Below are 20,790 nucleotides of genomic sequence, written 5' to 3'. Positions count from 1 at the left end.
ATAATTTCCAAGAAAACTCGGCCTTGAGAAGTTATGTAATAGTTGAAGACTATCCTGAAAAAAATATTTTTTTTAAGAAATATTTGAGGTGATTTATCACTTTACCATATACTTTAGATATAAACAATAAAAAAATATGTTTCATAAAGACTGGAAGTTGGGATAAAAAATGTGAGAGGGAAGGGGTTAAATACCAAGTCAATGTACAAAGTCAGTCTTGTTTCAGGTTTTAATATGATCATTTTATGACATATAATAAACACTACAAAGAGGTTTATGGAAATGAATTCATATGTAACAATGGGATAACCTCAAAAGGAAGTGAAAAAAATGCAGTTGATGCCACAAGTATTTTCATAAAATGATACACCCTAAAATGAGGTTGCCACTTTGCATTCTCATAGAAATAACAATTCACAGTTAACTGATTAAGTAAATAAATGTTCCTTTCTGATCTTTACCTTTGCCTGCCTCATTCTCTGAATGAAAAAAAATGCATGTACTATCATCTTGCCATGATTATTTCCTCCATTTCATTTGACAAGCAATCTACAATGCATAACTGAAAACAATTACAATGAGGCAATGTGAAAACATCATTCAACTTACCTTCTTGACAGCTTTAGGGCTTTTTGTCTTCTCTGCCTTAGTCGCCTTTGGAGTGCGCTGCATCCTGTTGCGCATTTTTTCTCTATTTTTTTCAAGAGCCTCCTCATCTAGTTCACAGCTTTCATTCTCCTTAACTACTGACACTTCAACCTAAGAGGAAAAAATTGGTCTTAAAACATACAAACCTTTATATAATAAAAAAATTGACTAATCTTATGGGACAAAGAAAAACTAATTTACCTAAAAGGCTCTTTTAAGAATGTTATCACAGTCACACAGTAATAAGGCTTTTTTAAGAAAGGTACAAAAGTCATAAAGTAATAAGCTGTCATAAAAGACAATATCCATGACACTAACAATTCACTAATTTCATTTGCTGAGTGACTAGCAGTTTCTTTCTTCCTTTAAATCTCAAATCTTCAGCTGAAAACCCTAAATGTCAAGGGTCAACAAGACTATAAACCTAAGAGGGATACAAAGGGACATTAGCCTGTAGAAAGAGAGAAAAGTTATAGGTAAAGGTAAGCCCTCTGTTGGCCGACTCGGTAGAGCTTTAGACTAAATATGGGCAATTCCAGGCGCCGGCTGATGAAGAGTTAGAGGAATTTATTTCTGGTGAAGAAATTAATTTCTCGCTATAATGTGACATAAGCTGTAGGTCCCGTTGCTAAGTAACCAAATGGTTCTTAGCCACGTAAAATAAGTCTAATCCTTCAGGCCAGCCCTAGGAGAGCTGTTAATCAGCTCAGTGGTCTGGTAAAACTAAGGTATACTTACTTACTTATAGGTAAAGGTGGTAAATTAATAAATATGTGGCAATTGAAAATCAAACCAATACATCTGAAATTCAGGAGACATCAGGAGAGAGCAAGAATGGATTTGCTCCTTGCTTAAATATTGGATGTCAGATGATTCCACAATTACACTAGGTAAACTATTCTAAAATTTAGTTGTAGCCAAGATAAAACTCCTAGCAAACAGTAGTATTAAACCTGGAACTAGAAAACATCACACTATTTGCTGCAGTAGCCTGCCTAGTGTTGAAAGCAAAAACAGCTAGGTCAAGTAAGGAAGAGTGCCAAGGATATTTGTCATTGTAGCACATGTTATGTAACAAACATAATGAGCTCACTTGAGTCCATGCCACAAGTCAACCTTGAGAGTTGGCATAATAAACTTGCCTGATGACATACCTCTATCCAAGATTTTGAGGCGAGAGTCAGCACTGGAAGATCACACTGAAGGACAGTGCTCAAAACAAGGAAGCAAAGAGTGAAAACAGATAAAATAACCTCATCTGGCAATATTCTAAAAAAGATTTCTGCAAGATACCAACTTTTTGAGAAACAAAGGGAGGCAATATTTAATATATGCTTCTCAAAAGTCAAAATCTCATCAAAAGTTACACCTTAGACATTAAAATTCACTAACATTTAAAACCGTACCTTTCAAAGCTAAGCTGGATGCAAAGACAAAGTGTTCTAGATCAACTAATTATTATACTTTGAGTTTTAGAAGGGTTAAGCTTCATGCCCAAAAGCCTAGTCCACTCATGAATATGTGTTGTTCTCTATTGATGGGTTCTGCAACCACAGACCTTAGGCACAGAGAAAGCAACCACAGACCTTAGGCACAGAGAAAGAACAACAGCTAGATGAGTAGAATCATTAGCATATCCAATCAAATTTCTTTTCCAGATCTTCCCACTTGTCATAGTACTGTACAAACAATAAACAGTAATGGTCCAAGAACACTACCCTGAGGAACACCTGAAAAGACATTAATAAAGCTAATGTAATGGCCATCAACAAAGAACCTTTGGGCTCTGCCGATTACAGTGAACGCCCCGTATTCGCGGGGGATGCGTCCCACATGCCCCCGCAAATGGCTAAAATCCGCGAATACTTAAAACCCCTCTAAAAAACACTTAGAACTGCACATTTTGATAGTTTAAACACAGAAAAACCCTGTAAAAATGCATATACCCGAGTATTTTAATAGTTTTATCACAAAAAGTGTATTTATTCATGAAAATTATATGAAAATACAGTAATTAGTGAATATTTCTCAGTGAAAAATACCGCGAACAGGCGAATTTTCCGCAAATAGTGGCTAGATATGTTCCACAGAGAAACCCACGAATGCGTGAGTCTGCGAATCATGAGAACGTGAATACGGGGGATTTACTGTACAGATTAGTTTAAAATATTTATCAAAGAGTCCCCAATTCCCAATAACTTTAGCTTGTAAATAAGTGCTTCAGGATTCACACAGTCAAAGGCTGGACTAAAATCTAGACTGACCTTGCATGCCTCTGCACCCTCATCAAAGCACTCAGCTAGACAGCAGATATTGAAAAGAGTGTGTCACAATTTCCAAACCCTTCACAAAACCCAATTTGTAATGCTGGTAGCAGGTTATTATCTTCAATAAACCTACAAAGACACTCAGAGAGCAGATTTTAAAATACCTTAGATAAAACAAGGGTAATTGAAATTGGCCTATATTCAGAGGGATGTGAGGATGGATTTAGTTCCTTAGGTAATGCAGCTAAGTTGGCCTACTTACAAACAGGGAAAACTTGCAAGTCCAACTGGTCTTCTGAAACAGTAGAAGTATACCTTAGTTTTACCAGACCACTGAGCTGATTAACAGCTCTCCTAGGGCTGGCCCAAAGGATTACTTATTTTACGTGGCTAATAACCAATTGGTTACTTAGCAATGAGACCTACAGCTTACTGTGGAATCCGAACCACATTATAGTAAGAAATGAATTTCTATCACCAGAAATAAATTCCTCTAACTCTTCATCAGCCGGCCGGGGAATCGAACTCCGGCCCAGCAAGTGCCAGTCTGCAGCTCTACCGACTCACCCAACAAAGAGCTGATGAAGAAACCGTAGGAGCAATGAAATCACCAATCTTTTTAAAATATATGGGAAAGATCCCATTAGGGTCTATGATGCCATAAGTGTCAAAACCCAGTAGCAAAATTTTGACTTCTCTAGACCTGAAGGCCATTGAACACAACTTCGGCTCTGAAAAGCATAACTGAGGCAGCACCAAGGACTCACTACACTATTTGCTCACACAGACAACCCCAGAGTTCTGCCTTCTGTTTAGGGCACTATACAGCAGTTCTGTCAGCTTCTGAAAGAGAAGGCATTCTTGAATCAACTCCAAAGACGGATAATTTGAGAGACATCACCACTGGAAAGCAAGATCTCTTTCATACTCATTATAACCTCTCTCACCTCTCTAAAAGACAACCTGAGTTTGATTTCTAAGAGCAATGAAATTACGCCACAAAGAGACTGATCAATTGTTCCTCCACAAATGATAAACTTCTTTTTTTCATGGTAGGCAAGCTGACATGCAATATTAAACCAAGGCTTATCTTTAAGACAGAACTTGAAGATTTCACGACTTCTCCTCCTGATAATAGTCCTGAATATAATCACTAAGTTTTACTATATTATGAAATGATAAAGTGCATATCTACTGAGACTAATTTTGATGCTTCCTAACCTGCATCATCACTGCAAGATGGAAAGGGCCTCTGCGATATTCTAGCACTCAGTCTTTCCTGTAATTAATCTTTCACAAATCTCCAATCATCTCCAGGTTCCTTACTCATAGTTCTCATCCAAACAGGACTAAGTCTTCTAACTTTTCTGGTGAACACAGAGCCCAAGCTGACACTACAATGTACTATTCTTTCAGGGGTTGTGCCAAACAGGTATATGTCCAAGCCATCTCCATCTCCCTTTCATCATTATTTCAACTACATCTGGCACTTCCATAATTTCCTCATGACATCATTTGTGATTCTACCCTGCCATCTGACTCCTCAGATTCTTCTTATGGCTTTACAGTATTCTCAAATAAACATCTTGTAAAAATTTTTGCTGTCATAACATGATTAATGTTTGTTTGACTGATTGACTGAATTATGGAAATTTGATCTGATGACCTGGCACTGAAACCATTCAGTTACACAGTACCATCTATGATATAAAATTATTAAAAGATAAAAATGATGAAGCAATTACTAATATAATCTAATAACAGATGAAAATAGTTAAATATCCTAAGTGATGCCAATAGGTTTGAAAAATCCACAACACTGTCAACATTAACATCACTGAACACCTCTCCTATGGAATCTGAAATTTTATGTTGCGTTCTCTCATCTACATATTAGGGACTGGTTAAAAAAGATCACATGCATTGGTGGACTATCACCCTCCAGGATGAACCTGTGGGTTAAATGCCTATGACTTTTCCTCAGTCTACTTACCCTAGTCTCAACTCGACAATTTCTCTAGTATGATAATGACCACAAGTCAACTGATTTAAGTTCTTCTCAGAGAAAAAGTCCATTTACTTTGCCATTTTGTTTTTTGACCAGATAGGCCATTTCATATCAGTACAAGGAACTGAGGGATGATAAATACTATTTGTTTGTTCTATATTTAGTTTCAGCATCTGCTTCGCCATTATCTCTCATATCAACATGGGTAAGCCACCAACAATACTGTACTGATCTGTGATGCAATGCAAACCAGCAGATCCATCCCTGATTTTTCTGAGTAGTTGTGTGAGAGGGCTAAACTGTCTAATGGCTATGATAGCACAAAACAAATCTGAGTAAATAATGAAATTGCTGCCATATGTTTTGTTCAAAAGTTCTATAGCTTTTAATATGGCTGTTAATTCAGCTCTAAAAACTGAAGCATTATTGGACAATTCTGCTAAAGGGGACCCATCATAATGCAGAACTGCAATGCCTACCCCCCCATCTGAGTAGAACCTGATAGTCTTGATGAATTTTGTCAAGGGCTAAGCACAGGGATTTCATTACCAACTCAGATAAAGATTTCTGGGTTATGATGTCTTCGTTGAGATGTTTTTAGAAAGGTTTACTAGTCAATTTTTTTCATACATTCTCAAAGCACATATTTAATAAGATCAGATGATGAACTCTTTCAGCAGTTTATGTAAAACAGTCCCAGTTCTTCCTATTCTTAGACTTAAGAGGCATTTGATCAGTGTCCACATATATGCTTTCCACAGGAGAGGTTCTAAAAGCTCCACACTATATACATAAATCCTTGTTATGTATAAAATCCAATTTGTTTTAGTTCAGTTTTATGAGTACTAGAATAAATTTGGCAGCCATGCTCAAAAATTAAATTAGTAAAACCACTGTACAAGTACAAATTGGATTTTTTATCTGTCCTTCAATTAAAACTGGATTCAACTACAGGCAGTCCTCACTTATTGGTGATGTTGGTTAATGGCGTTCCAATTCTACAGTGCTTGGCTAACAACGTCGTTAACCAGACTTTTGGCGATGGTAAGCGATTTTTGGCATCAATAAGCAGTTTATTGGCATCGGTAAGCAATTTATTGGCATCGTTAAATGGTTTATCGGCACTGATGTGTGGTTAATGGCACCAATAAGCAGTTTACTGGCGCTTACGATGTCGTAAAAGCCATTTATTACCATAATTATCGGTGATTTCGTTAGTGGCGCTCAACCGGGAAAGGAACCCCCACCATTAACCAGGGACTGCCCAACATTAAAATATCTAGCAATTTTCTAACTTAGTCCGTTTAGAAGTTTATGTGTGGAGACCCAGGGGGTCTCTTGTCAAATATTAATCCATAAACTTCAATTCATTATTACAAGGCTGAATAATACCATTCACGTTTAAAGTTTACAGAATCTCTTTAGTTCTTCTACGGCTGGAACATACTACGTTCAACAGTCTTTGTAGCAGAAAATTTTAATTCATTCTCCTATGCCCATTCAGTGACAGCTTCAATGGCTCTCTGGATGTATAGTTTTGCTATTTGCTGATCATGCGCAGTACAGTAGATGGCAAAATCATCAACATAGAGAGAACTCCTGACAATAGTCAGAACTGCATTATGATCTTACTGATATCTACAAAAAAAACACACACATTTTGTAAACTTCCTTGAGGGTCTCCTTCCTATTGTTTAAATAGAGGCGATATTTTATTTCCACCTTTTATGTTGAGTATCTCTATGAAAGACATCATCTTCTAATAAATTTTACCATCTTACCTTTGATACCTAACTTATCAAGCTGTTTTATGATGTTAATCTGCCATGTGAGGTAACATACCTTCTCTATATCAAAGAATACTCCACTGATTTGCTTTTTCCTCTGCAAATTTTCTGTATCTGGTTGGAGAGATGATCAAGAGGATAAAAAGTCCTTCTATTCTTCAAGACGCCATATTGACTGAGGTACAGCCTGACCTCTTAAAAGCAGCACCTTTGGTACCAGACCACTGCTGGACCCCAAAAACTCCCATATGATTCAGAAGGACATTCAGTATCTAGAAAACTACCAGAAAATCCTGAAGGATCAGGAGGATAGGGGATTCATAGAGAGAGTGGAATGTTTTAAAACAGAGGAAGACTGTCATTTCTTGGCACATCATGGTGTTAAAAGGGACAGAGCAAAAACTCTATTAAGATAGTATTTGACTGTTCGGTCAGACAGGGGAAAAGTGGGTTAAGCTTGCACGATTGTTTGTGATAGTATCTTGGAAAGATACTATCACCAAACAAACCAATCTAACTCCCCAGCCATGCCTCTTGATACATTGAGGAGGCCTTTGAAAGGATTGTCAGGTAGTTGAGAGATGGTTATCAGTTTCAAGGAGGTGTCACATTGATTTTGTTGAACTTAGTCCTAGACAACTTGACAGAAAAAAATTGCTAAAAAAAAAAAAATAAACTTCTGCTCAGCTCCTCTCAATGCAATCATTCTCTCTATCCTGTGGATGGCTCAAGCAAGGATGTGGCATTTGTCATCAACTCACCTGGTGGGTCACTCAGTCTGATTGCCAACCAATTTCCACATAGGGAGGTAGAACTGTCTGCGACATGGGAGAACCACTGACTTTCAGTTTATGAAACTCCAAACCTGGGCATTCAGGCAATAGCAAGAGATGCATTCATAAAGGTTTGGAACAAATGTAGGGCAATCTACCTCTTTCCTCCACTGTCCCAGATTTGGAAGGTTTTAATCCAACTGCTAAACTTCAATGAAACCACCTACCTAGTAGTAGTATCAAATTGGGCCAACAATCACTGGTTCATTCTGCTGCAACCAAGGGTGAGGAAATTAATCTCACTGCTATCCATTGGATAGCAACAAGGGAAAGTAATCTAGACATCCTCCTTCCTGAGCTGCAACCTTCTGGTACACCGTGAAGACTTCACCTAACACTGCTAGGTACCTGGTGCAGAAACTATGGACTTCATCTAATCCACAATACCAGTCATATGGAATGTGTGTGGTTGAAATTACAATTGCAATCATTCTAAATCTTTTAATCCACTTATCTGAGGGCAAGCACCTTGCCACACAATTATGGCACACAAGGCTGCACTTTTGTTGTAGCTCCCTTCTCCAGTCCTTTGAACTATAAAGACATGCTCCTGCAAGGGCCTCTCTTAACTAGTCCCTGAATAAGTTTATCCAACCCCTGTCGTCCCCTCAATTCAGTGGTCCCAGTGCAACCACAACCGAAATGCTTCAAAAAGGAGCCTTTTTGACAGCCTTGGTGTTAGGAGCCCAGATCAGTGAACTTTGCTCCCTTAGACAGGGACAACACTTCATCACCTGCAAGCCTCGCTGTCACTTGCCCTTCATTCCAGAACAGGAATGAGGACCAGTTAGGGAGGAAATCCTCTATTCTTTTACAGTAGCTCAGCATTACTTTTTTTGGCAATATTTTTCAAAAAAGTTTCTAAGTTTACAAAGTGGTCATCAGAGAAACACTCCTACTGTACTGTGAGACTGAAGAAGTTTATGGGAACCATGAATAGAAGAGGGGAAGTGACCCCTCACATGAATTTACCAGACAGGTTTAATCTGGGTAGCGGGAACTCTTTTCTCAGAAGCTGGGCCATTTTGTCACTAGTCAATTTTTTTTTATACACTCCTCTGATGACAATAACAGTTAAACTATCAAAAAACAGATTCTGATGTGAGAAAACCTAATGTAGTAGCTGCTGTTAATCCTCAAACCCACCCACTTTTCTTGATGAAAAAGCATAGGAATCTTTGGTGTCAAAAAAGCATAGGAATCTTTGGTGTGGAGTTTCTTCAACAGACCAGGCAAGTAATGGCGGGGCTTGACCAGCCTGTGCCCAATTTTCACATGTGGAAGAGGGGTGAACAGTGATCTTCCAACTAATTGCTGTAAGTCAGAATGAAGAGCTTTCCAGCCTAAAGTCCACTTAAATGACATAACTGGTGTTAGTTGGTCTGTCTTATAGAGCCCCAGTGAGACCATAAGGCTAACTCCTTTGAAGGCAAACAGCACTGTCAAAGAATGATTTTCCTAAAAAGAGAAAGCAAGTCACACACACACACTCAGGCATGACCAGCAGATGATCACAAATGTACTCGTGTATGCCTTGCAATGTAAATATATTAAGTTAGGTACAGTTCACAGGAATATCTTTAGCCTGATAAAAAAAACTTTAGAACTAAACCACTAAACAGAAAATACAAAAAGAAAGTCTTGAAACTGCATAAGGAGTCAGAGGGGAATTGGATTAGAGACCCTGAATAGGATACTGAGTATTTCACAAAAAGAGCAATCAAATTTTCAACTGGTCATATAGCAATAGTTGCCTACACAGTACAAGGATCAAGTACATAATTGTGATTTTCTAACACAGTGTTTTATAAGTTGTCACTCTATAAGACCCCATAATAACAAAAAATTTGAGAACTAAATTATGAAAAACATTGGAGAAATCTATAGGAAATGCATTGATCACAGCCATCAAACCACCTTAATTACCTATTTAAAAAAAAATTTACGAACTTACATCTTCTATATCTTCGTTTATGTCTTCCTCCTCTTCCTCCACATCCTCAATCTCTTCAATCCTGCTCTGTTTGCCTGCAGTCACAAATCAGTAAAACGGATCTTTAGTTTATATTACCTGCACAAAATGCATTTCAAGTATATATTTTATATTTCTAAGAATAAGAATATATCAACTTTAATCAAAAACATAATGATATAAGTCAACATAACTCAGTCCTAATGAATATAGAGTAGTAGGGTAATATAATCAGATTATCACTTACTATTATTATTGCATTCACCATTTCTCTTCTTCCCTTTACCTGGAACACAGATTACAAGAACCATCACCAGTGTTTATGTTAAACTGTACATGCAATGAATTAATTAAAAGCAATGTTCACTGTTAGTTTGAAGTAATGAGTAGAGTATACCTTAATACAATGTAACATTTAATAAAACAAACTACAAATTTAGTTATTTTCACAGGAAAAACCTTGGTCATACCATGTTGCCATGTCCCTCATCCAAATTCAACATGCCTGACATACCCAGTAAAGCAAAACAAATTTACTTTAGTATTTGCAATATACATATGTTCCTAAGATAATTAAATTTCCACACCATTGTTCTTTGAATAATTAAGATACTAAATACTAATGCACAGTACAACCAATGAACAGTTATTCCAGTTTTTACACTAGTAAATCTAAATAAACATTTTGGGTTATGAAATACAGTTGCAAAATTATTTAAGTGCTTTTGAAATGCTGTCTTGTAAAATATAATGAAAAAACAATTAAAATAAATGACTGTATACTGTATGGATAAAATTACATTCATGTATGTATTTCCAAATGAAGGCATATATGATTAGGTTGTATCTTATGTAATAAACACTGATATTTAAAAATCAAGCAGAATCTATTAAAATAGAACTATGGCCATAAAGATTAAAGTATAAAACAAAGTAAAAACAAACCTTTTATAGAAGGCCAGTTTCTGAAATGAGTATTAAAAAATGGTACAAAGAAAACTAGATCTTTTTGGTCTTCAAAGAAAACTAGATCTTTTTGCTAAAGACCAACTTCTGAAACATATCTATAAGTGCCACTAGAATCATAAGCACCTAATCCACCAAGGACTTTGGCAAGTACATATCTGCCATCTATGTTTATGGTCCTCCAGATCTGGGTATTCAATTAACGTGTCTCACTTTTAAAGGAACAATTAATTTTAAAGGAACAATTAATTTTCAGCCGTCATAAAAAACCTGCATAAATTTAATGTGAACTACTCGTACGAGGCAACTCCTAGGCATACCGCTATACCTCCAAAGAAGATTTCCCACCTGTTCCATTACAGCATTCTTGCCTTTTATCTTAACAAAAGTTATGATTCTTGGCAGGAAATCCTTGCATAAAAGGTGACATCCTGAAAGTAATTCTACTGCACCAATGCACCTACTTTCACTAACCGGTCAGCCTCTTCATTACTGCTCCCACCTGGAAGAGGAGGAGGAGAATTGCAAAATTCGGCATCCTCCAACCTTCTTTTTCCCCTAGGCCTTCCTTCCGGGCTAAGGGCTAGCTGGAAGCCTAAGAGAAATAGGATGACTCCTTACTGTTTCCTGACGATGAAGAATTCAGAGAACCTAATCAGGATTTGGAAGAAGTATGGCTTTTTCCAAAGTCCAATGTCAATGGTGTGGCCAACCATGAAGGTTTGGCTGCAGTCCCCTTCATAGATCCGAAATTTCTCACATACTTCTTCAGATTGTCCTGGGAAGTCTTAATATCAGGCAAGGTTGACCAGGCAATGCCATATTCTTCAATTATACATGCCTAGGTCCAACCTTGCTTCATTCTCTCAACAATTTCTAATTTCTGTTCAAGGGTCAACACTTTCCTCGCAAAAGGAAGTGGAAATGGAACAACGCGAGCTATGAACCACTTAAATATTACAGGGGAATCAACCAAATCATGGCTGAAATCTCTTAAGTCTAAAGGGAGAACTGAAATGGAAGAAAAACGGCAATCTACGGATGATGGTGAGCTGAAAAATACCAGAGTTGACATACCAAGGAACACCAACAATGACGTCACAGAATGCTGGTAGCAAGTACTGGACGGCTGGAGAGAGATGGCTGGTGGATGAGGAAGTTAGAGGATTCTTACATGATGTTACAAATAACCATTATGACAGTCAGAGCCATCTGCACAACACTTACGAGGTGATTGCCGAGCAGTGAGAGCCGTTCCATCACCAAACTAACTCACTCTAAATAAATGAGCAGTGGAAGAGGAAGGGCCGCTATTACAAATAGGAACAATTGTCACAAGGTGACGAATAAGTGGCAATAGAGGGAAAACCGAGTACGAGGGGGGAGCAGATGATACAGGGCGAGTAAATGATAACAGAATTGACACTTAGTCAGAAACTATTGAAGTAAATGTAAAACGTCTGTATCCCTAAATAAGTCTACCAGTTCACATATATCATTATCACTTTCTCTAAAATGGATGGTACATGAACCGGTGAACATGAGCACTAAACTAACAAATAACTCCTTTGGAGAACACATTGAATTCGAACCAGAAGACGGTTGAGAGGGGTGGCGAAGGGCACAGACCTTGATCCCAAGACACACCCTGGTTCCCTGTCTGCGGAGAAGACCAACAGACTTAGGGCAGTTCAGAGGGCGGGCTACAGACAGATGCCAAAGCTTCAACACATTCTCTTCTCGCATGGGGAAACCGATAAAAGGTCAATCACTGGGGGGGGGGAGCAATCTTGCCCTAATACATATTGTCAAATTCTGACCATAATGAAATATTTCTCAATTACCTATTATTTTTCTCATGAACCTCATAGGGAGCATGAGAAGTGAGGGAGGAATTAACCTAGGCTATCAAGTAGGCTAAAGAGGGAGGAGAAGCACCACTGGAAGATAAAAGGAAAAGGAAAAGACTGAATAGGCTTACGGTCTACCCTAACTTATTGTCTATGTAATCTATCAGCCTCTAGCATCTCCTGATACTTCACAAAATTTTCATCATCTCATCAGATCACTCATCTTCACAACCAGAAAACCTCACTCATGCCTCACCGGCTAGGCTAACACACACGTGGCCATCATGCACAACCGAAAAACTTGGTTTCCACAAACTCTTTCCTATACAGCCTAATGCTTTCTTCTCTGTTTGTTGCTGATGACATGTTGCAAACCCGAAAACAAGCATACAGTAGTACCGTACACGAGAAAATCAGCCAGAAATCATCAAAAGTATTACTAACACTGATTCACATCATCTGTATACGGACATGGCATGAATAATTCTGACAAGAACATAAACATTCCAATGCCACTTGGTGGGAAACAGGTGATTACAGAGACAGTCCTAGCAGGTTAGCCAAGCACCATTCTTTTTTAAATGCCGATCGTGTGGCACGGCACGAAGAAGTAAGCTAACTTTAACAGTAGGCAAGATTCATTCTAAATAATTTAAAACCATCACAGCATGTTTGTAAACCTACACAAAACATCTCTCTGCAACAAGTCAATTGTGCTACTCACCTTTCTTTAAACTATACTTATCTTTACCTGAAGGTAAAACTGAGTTTCATCTTTGTCTCTGCAGTCATAATTGGTCCTTTCTCGAGAAAGAAATACTAAACGATAAGCACACTCACCTTCCTTTTTCTTCAGAGGTTTTCTTGGCTGATCTCCACCTCTTTTTTCAATCATGGAAGAGACAGTTTTCTTAGATTTTGCCGACTCTTCAAAGCTTCGAGGTTTCTTTACTTCTAATTTTACCATTCTTGAAGTCTCCTCTGCTTGCCGAAGAATTCTCTCATATTCGCTAGAGAAATCAAAACTCTGCCAACAAAAACAAGACAAGTTTCATAAGAAAAACTTAGCATGAAAATTGAGTCTTTTTCAATATATTTACCAATAGTGCATAGGAAAAGCTAATAAGAAGAAACATATGCTATACACTCATATTCATATAGTATAAAACTCATTCAAATCACTGGACTGTACCTGATAATATAACCCATGTCGCAGTTCATCTCTGTATCGCTCTCGAAACTCACGCTGGATGTCTGATAAAAATTTGTCCACATACGACAACTGTAATATCTTCTGGTAAACAGCAACAAACAGTAAGTCAAATTCATTATCTAACTGTTCTTTGATAGCCAGGCTGCCATGACTGTATATCCCAGACCCTCCTCTTTCCTGTAGGTAGAGGCCATATTTCACATAAAAATTCAAAAAGACAATTATCATAAACAATTGCTGCAACGCTTTGCAAACTTAAAATAAATTTAAAAAGTAATTTGTATTTTTCCTAAGTATACAAACTATAGCTTTGCATAAATGGGGAGTATCTACTACACTATGCATGTGTTAGCTGTGTACTGACTGACAAACAAAAGAATAATGCAGGTAGCCCTTGGCATGTTGCCCTGATCTCTCATGGCCTACCCTCGACATTGTAGGGTCCGGCCAAACTTCAATCCATAACAAAAAGGTAGATCTGGAACAAAAAGGGGTCTACCCCCGAGACTTTCTCTGAGATGCATGTGCGGAGGCTAGATCTCTGCCAGCTCACTTCATGCTCCTCTACATTACTGTACTGTGGTATAGTGTTTCGTGTGTACCTGTGTAATTCTACGTCTTTGTTCGCAGTGTTAATCTGTGAATCCTTGTGAATCGTGCCCAAGATGCCTCCTAAACGTCCTGCTCCTTCTAAGGCAAAGAGCCTAAGCGCCAGAAGAAGGTCACGGCGCTCCAGAAGGTAAAACTTCTGGAAATGTTGAAAGAAGGCAGGAGTTACGCAGCTGTAGCCCACCATTTTGGTGTGAATGAGAGTACCATGTGCTACATCAAGAGGAAAGAGGCGGAGATAAGAAAGGCCATGAGTGTTAGCTGCTTCAGTAGTGCAAAAACAGTTTCTACAGTGTGAGATAAGACCATCGTGAAGATGGAGTCGGCATTGGTGTACTGGATAAATGTCTGCCGTAAGAACATCCCCCTTGACACCACATCATTTGTGAGAAGGCATGACAACTCTACCGGCAGATTTCGACTCTTACGAAAGGCAGCAGCACGGAAGGTGCCGATGGACAGGAAGCAGACCACTTAGGCTTCGACATACCCACCAGAGAAGAGGAGGAGCAACAAGCAGGACCATTGTCAGCTCCTCAAGGTTTCCAGGCCAGTAAAGGGGGGTTCCATCGTTTCCAGAAGCAGTTCTAACTGAGGAAGCAGCACTAGCAGACACAGAAGCAGCCACAAAATATCCTGAGACCTTCAAGAAAATCATCATCAAGGGCTACCATCCCTAACAGATGTTCAATATGGATGAAACTGGTTTGTTCTTTAAGAAGATGCCCCACGGACATACCTCATGAAGGACAATGCAGAGCCTCTGGGTTCAAGGCCCTGAAGGACAGGGTTACCCTCATAATGTGTGGGAATGCAGCTGGCTTCATGCTGAAACCAGGCCTCATTTACAAGGCTGCAAACCCCAGGGCCCTCAAGAATAAGAACAAGCACTTGCTGCCTGTGTTTTGGATGCATATCCCCAAGGCCTGGATCACCAAAGTCCTAACGGATCACTGGTTCATTTACAGTTTCATCCCTCAAGTTACATGGGGTGCCGACAACTGAATTTCAAGGAATTGTTGAATTTTAGTTATTAACATTTTCCAATTGTTTTATGTCTAAATAAACATGCTGAAGCGATAGTGCTAAAAAAAATTTTTTATTGGTTTACTGACAATTTTGTTCATTGCTTTTATGACACTATGAACCACAAATTTAAAAAAACTTGCAATAAAGTCTGTATGAATAATTCAGGATAGGATTAAGTAAGTTATACACCGTTTTGGACTGTTTTATGTGTAAATAAACATATCTAGAAATGTTATTGCTGAAAAATTTTTTTAGATTGGTTCATGGACAATTTTGTTCATCAGTGCGAATGACAAATTGTAAAAAAAAGCATGTAAAACAAGTGTGAACAAAATTTATTCAGAAATAATTGTCACCCACTAAAATATCCCATCCTCTCTACTGGACATGTCAGAGGAAACAGGCTACAATGATACAGAGATAACTTTCTCTAGATGTCCAGATTCTCTCAGGAGTTTTGAAAGTCTACAAATATTTTTCTTTTGCTGTTTTCTCAAAACTTACTTTTTTCAAAACTAAATGCTTATTTCTCCAAGACTGAACCAAATTCAATGAAACTTTTACAGAGTGTAGTATAACTACAGTGTATATCTTTATTTGTTGTCAGGAAAATCACTTTTCTGTGCAACTTTTAATTTTACATATTAATATTGAAAAGTGATGCCATGAATTTTTTTCAACTGCAAAACGAACGAACTTATCGAATTTCTAAATTTCTCCAAAAGAGAATTTTCATTATTAGTTGTAGAATAAGTGGTAAAAATTCTATGCAAATCCCTTGAATCATAAGGTAGAAACAGTCATTTACTTTATAACAGGGCCTTATGGCGTTGGCGCTCCCCTTAAGGAATACCTCAAGGACTTGGGCATGTTGTTCAAAGTGTTGTTGATTATGGATAATGCTGGTGGCCACCCTGTGGATCCTTATTATGAGGTAGTCCAACTTGAGTTCCTCCCTGCCAACACCACCTCTCTCCTTGCTGACGAATCAGTGTGATCTCTGAAAAGGTCTTTTGCCTCCTACCCAAGGACACACACACTGGGGATAGGAGGGTTTAAAAGGTCTATCAACATTCGTTCTCAAAAAAGTAAGGAAATTTCCCACCAAAAAGTTGAAGGGCAGTCAGGCAGAGAGCAAAGAACAACGTCCGCATTCTACGACGGCCGAAAGCAAATTGGAATGTTTACATCCAGGCAGGCGGTACCCCCGCGTCCCGGACGGTAGTTACCTGCCTAACCACCTTGTTTGAAGTTCAACAGCCATTTCCAGCCTGCGCTGAAAGTAATTCCTAATGTAAAGGACCGAGGGTTTGTATATTGTGTCGGAACGAATTCACTTTAAATTACCTGTGGAAGGTACAGAAAATTTTTATTTTTTTTCTTATACATGAGTATTTGCCTTTCTTTCTTGTTCCACTGATGTATTTTTTTTTTTTAACTGGCCAACCTTAAGCTTAAGCCAACCCAGTCTCAACGTATTCTTAATTTATATTTTACCTCAGCTTGGAAGGGTTACATTTCCCTAATATACTTGATACAAAAAATTATGGCCAATATAGACGGAGGGGTCAAACGACCTGGCGTAGGATACTCCCTCAAGTGTAGTAGGTACTTCAGAAGGGATACAACCTAACCAGACACACCTTGAGTTAATCTAACCATGAGAGCCCATGCTGTTACTTGGTCAGGGGGGCTCCGCCCACTCTGGACCCCACCAAATAAGTTGTGACCCCTGTCTGCATAGGCCTACTACTACATTCCTATGTGGTTGGTACTAAACAAGAGTGGTTGGGGTCACTATTCAAGCAAAAATTAAACATCTCCCCTTGGTTACCCGACAGTGGCAGGGTGCATAGCAATACAAAGTGCGAGCAAGGGTATTTCTAAGTAAGAGCTCTGCATGGTCTATTACCTTGGAAACTGATTTTTTAGTGTTGCTGGTGAAGGAAGTGGTGTTGTTTATAATTAGTCAATTATTATTAACCACATCTACCCAACATGGTTGGGGACTCTTTGGGAATGAGGGGTTTTGGAAACAGGAGAAAGACCAGACTGCCATGTTGTTGTTATGGAAAGGTTTCGCGCATGCGAAAGTCATCAGGGAGCCATATGTTTAACCCAAGAGATGCTAGGGGGACGCCACTTAAGGACGACGGCAATATTATGCATTTGCAACTTCAGTAATGGAAACAATATTTTCTTGCTCATTTGTTCATTTTAAAAACTTACATTTAAAAAGACTATTTTTTGGAAAGAAAACATTTTTTCAAGAACCACTTTTTAGTTTTGGAATGCTTCGTGCAGAATTTTCTGAGACAATTTCAATTTTTTTCATGACAATATTACTCCTTAGCTATTTAAGAAATACCTAAAAAAGTACAAATATACAACGGTTATTAATTGGGTGAATGTGTGTATGTATGTTAACTGTTATATGTGCACTGACTTTAAAACCAATATTACTATTGTCACTGTCACTGTAATTATCTATCTCGATATCACTATGTGATGAAAATGAATAGGCATCATCATCAAAAGCCATTTTCTCCAAAATTCACAAAATAAACAACTTGAGGATACAAAAGCCTCCCTGGTCCTGCCCCCAGGCTGACAGAAGGTTTACAGTTTTGCAATTTTTATACCTACAATTAAAAGAAATCTGGCATCTTTTATGTCCAAGACTGAGCCGAATGGCTGGCGAGACTGTTGACCTCACTCAAATAGAGCTAAGGGGAGAGAATAAATTTACCGCAATATTTGAAAATAAAGCTTTGATATCATCATCATCCTAGCGCAACGTATAAAGCGTCGATTCTAGCAATGCACAGCACCTTGTGGGTTAAGAAGGCATTGGCTAGGGAAACCTATTATAAAAGGAACTATACTAACCTAACATTTCCTAACCTAAACCGAGAACTATATAGTAGCTCCGCTGCAGTGACTGCCTTCTCATGTAACTTTTTCTACAGTTTTTTGGTTGCTAATTATGAATTTACCTTTAATTTTTGGCGCTCGAGTGTAATTAACCTGTAATTAACCCTGAAGTCCATCCAACAAGGGGTTTCCATACATGATCTTCACAAGACAGAGCAAGGGCATATGCGTCTGTTTCGAATGGTTCATATCCCGTCCGGCAAGGGCAATAACTTGTTAACATATGGGTACCCAAGCCACCACCCCCCCCAAGGCCAGTACTAAACACAGCGAAGGGACATTCCATTAGGCCGACAACAAAGAGATGCACCGACAGTATCAGAACCCCTAAAAGTGCAGAAAAAACCAGTCGAAAAGGTAAAAACAGGTGCGGAGCTAATATATAGAATTACTGAACCCTATTACAAAAGGAACTATACTAACCTAACATACCCTAACCTAAACTGGCAGGCCATGTTACTTAGTAGCCCCGGGTGAAGGAAAGGTAAAATTTTATAAGGTGCCAATAAGACTCCAGCCAGCCATTTTTGCATGAAAAACCATTTTGAGTTTTTCATGCAAAAACGACTAGGAAATAATAGGGCACTAAAAGAACCTTAAAATACCAATATAACTTCACCTACGGGTGTTGACTGGTTACAATTTTGCCGTATTAGCTATGGAAGGGGGGGGGTGTTCTTACCTTATGTTGTAAATTTTCTAATTTTTTATTTATCATTTGCGCATGGTGTTTATGGGGTTCAAAATAATGAGAATGAAGGGCTCTTTTCAAAAATGTAAGTTACAATTTCATAGTGTGTGTTGGCAACTTATAAAATAATACCGAAGGAAACCACTTTTTACCTAAAGCTCCCCTGTAACTCTTCTGCACATACAGGACAGCATTCCAGGATGTGTACAACTTTCGAGGTTAATTACAGTCGACTAACAAAAAATAATGGTAAATTCTTCAAAATACTAGAAAAATTAAATTTCCAAAGTAATACCCCATACAGAGCTATTGTTTCGTTCTGCCCTCAAAATCGCCCCTCGTTCCCTAGGTTAGGCTACTAGCCCAGTCACAACCGCCTAGCCTGTAGTCTGTAACCTAGGCTAGAATGAGCAAAGCACAGAAACGAGGAGCTTGCACCCACAACGTTAGTTGAAAAAATACATAAAACACGAGATTAAGTCTGACAACGACCAGGTAATTAAACTAATCTGATTAGGCCAGAAGAAAAGTCTTCCTCGTCGTTTAGGCCGAGACACTCTACTGACCTGTAACACAACGTTTCTAATTAACGCATTGATGGCATCTATAGACGTTTTCAGCTGTTGTGCGGCATCTTGAAAATACCATAGAACCAAGCCGCCTTTGGTAATTACAGCGAAAAAGTCCAACATATTGAACTAGGAAACCTCCGTTCACATACAGGACACTGTTTGTTTTGAAACGATCTTCACTTTTTCTTCCGTGCGACAGACACTGTGCGTCATACAAGTTAAGTAAACTACTAATGAAATTAAATGTGGAAAAATACCAACATTACATCTAACTGAGAAGTCATGTTGAATAACTTATACTTGATTAACATTACATGTACATTTCGCAATAGATTAATGTTCTAAATACTAAGCAGGGATTTTTTTGCATTCTGAGGGTTCCTACGTTAGCATATTAATTTTCTGCATATTGTTATAGGTTATATCATTTACAATTAGTATTGCTTCTGCTCTCGTCTACCGGGAAAATGGACAAACTGTAATGTAACTATAATAGAGCAGCGTATTCAACCTTTTTTGATTCAACATGGGAAAGAGTGTTACCCTACGAAACTTCGACTTCTTGGTGACTTTCTATTTCAAGGTATGAAAGCGTACTGTAGTTAGCAATTGAGCATACATTTCATGGAAGATACTACTTTTGCACTAAATTATGTTCATTTAAAGCATATACCAACATTTTTCAATGAGAACTGAAGTAATTGAGAACATACACTACTTGGCTTATAATAATAATAATAATAATAATAATAATAATAATAATAATAATAATTATTATTATTATTATTATTATTATTATTATTATTATTATTATTATTATTATTAAAACTTCTTTCAGTTTTCTTCTGAAGATGGAAAGAGAAACCCACAAGATTCCTGTGTATAACTTGTTTACTTGTAAATATTTACATGTTACTTTTAAACTCGAGTGTTTTCAGGTCCTAACCGTGACCCTCTTTCAAGAGATGAGGTAATCAGGCTGGTTCAAGGCCCAGCAATCTTCTGGAACTTCTTCTCCCTGTGCTGTCATTTAAATGATGGCTGTCCTGGTTTCCATTCTCTTGAGAGTTGTTAATCTCCTCCTGACGGTTTGATATCCTGATCTGATGGTCAGTGGTATTAACCCCTGTGGTACGTGAGTAGTTACCATCGGTCTGTTGGGCAGGAGACCTAGCCTCCAGGTGAGAAGGGTCGATCTTAGCTTCTTTTAATATTAAAGATCGGCTTATGGGACCTTCTGAGGTAAATCCTTTGTTTCCTTCTATCACTTTAATCTGTCTGATGAGTGCCCCTTCCACAAAAGCAATAACATCAGTCATAGGAGGGTAGTGGAAGGAGCACTCATCAGACAGATTAAAGTGATAGAAGAAAACAAAGAATTTACCACAGAAGATCCCATAAGCCGATCTTT

The 20,790-nt window shown here is 38.2% G+C and overlaps 1 protein-coding gene across 2 annotated transcripts in view; it reads right to left on the bottom strand.

Moving 5' to 3' along the window:
* SrpRalpha (signal recognition particle receptor alpha) overlaps nucleotides 1-19,926 on the bottom strand; it is a 71,033-nt gene extending 51,107 nt beyond the window's left edge. Inside the window, exons 1-6 of one of the 2 annotated variants that reach the window (XM_067122686.1) lie at nucleotides 19,374-19,926; nucleotides 13,524-13,721; nucleotides 13,172-13,358; nucleotides 9,763-9,801; nucleotides 9,498-9,571; nucleotides 610-759 (exon numbers count right to left, since the gene is read on the bottom strand). In XM_067122686.1, the coding sequence (XP_066978787.1) occupies nucleotides 610-759; nucleotides 9,498-9,571; nucleotides 9,763-9,801; nucleotides 13,172-13,358; nucleotides 13,524-13,721; nucleotides 19,374-19,499 (774 nt within the window). In that variant the 5' untranslated portion in view covers nucleotides 19,500-19,926. The remainder of the gene's footprint in view (nucleotides 1-609; nucleotides 760-9,497; nucleotides 9,572-9,762; nucleotides 9,802-13,171; nucleotides 13,359-13,523; nucleotides 13,722-19,373) is intronic. The other variant, XM_067122687.1, reaches the window with a different exon arrangement.
* Between the last annotated feature and the right edge of the window lie 864 nt (nucleotides 19,927-20,790).

The sequence above is a fragment of the Macrobrachium rosenbergii genome, chromosome 20 (assembly GCF_040412425.1).
Source record: "Macrobrachium rosenbergii isolate ZJJX-2024 chromosome 20, ASM4041242v1, whole genome shotgun sequence".
Taxonomy (NCBI): domain Eukaryota; kingdom Metazoa; phylum Arthropoda; class Malacostraca; order Decapoda; family Palaemonidae; genus Macrobrachium; species Macrobrachium rosenbergii.
This window is presented reverse-complemented; position numbering and strand designations above follow the sequence as displayed.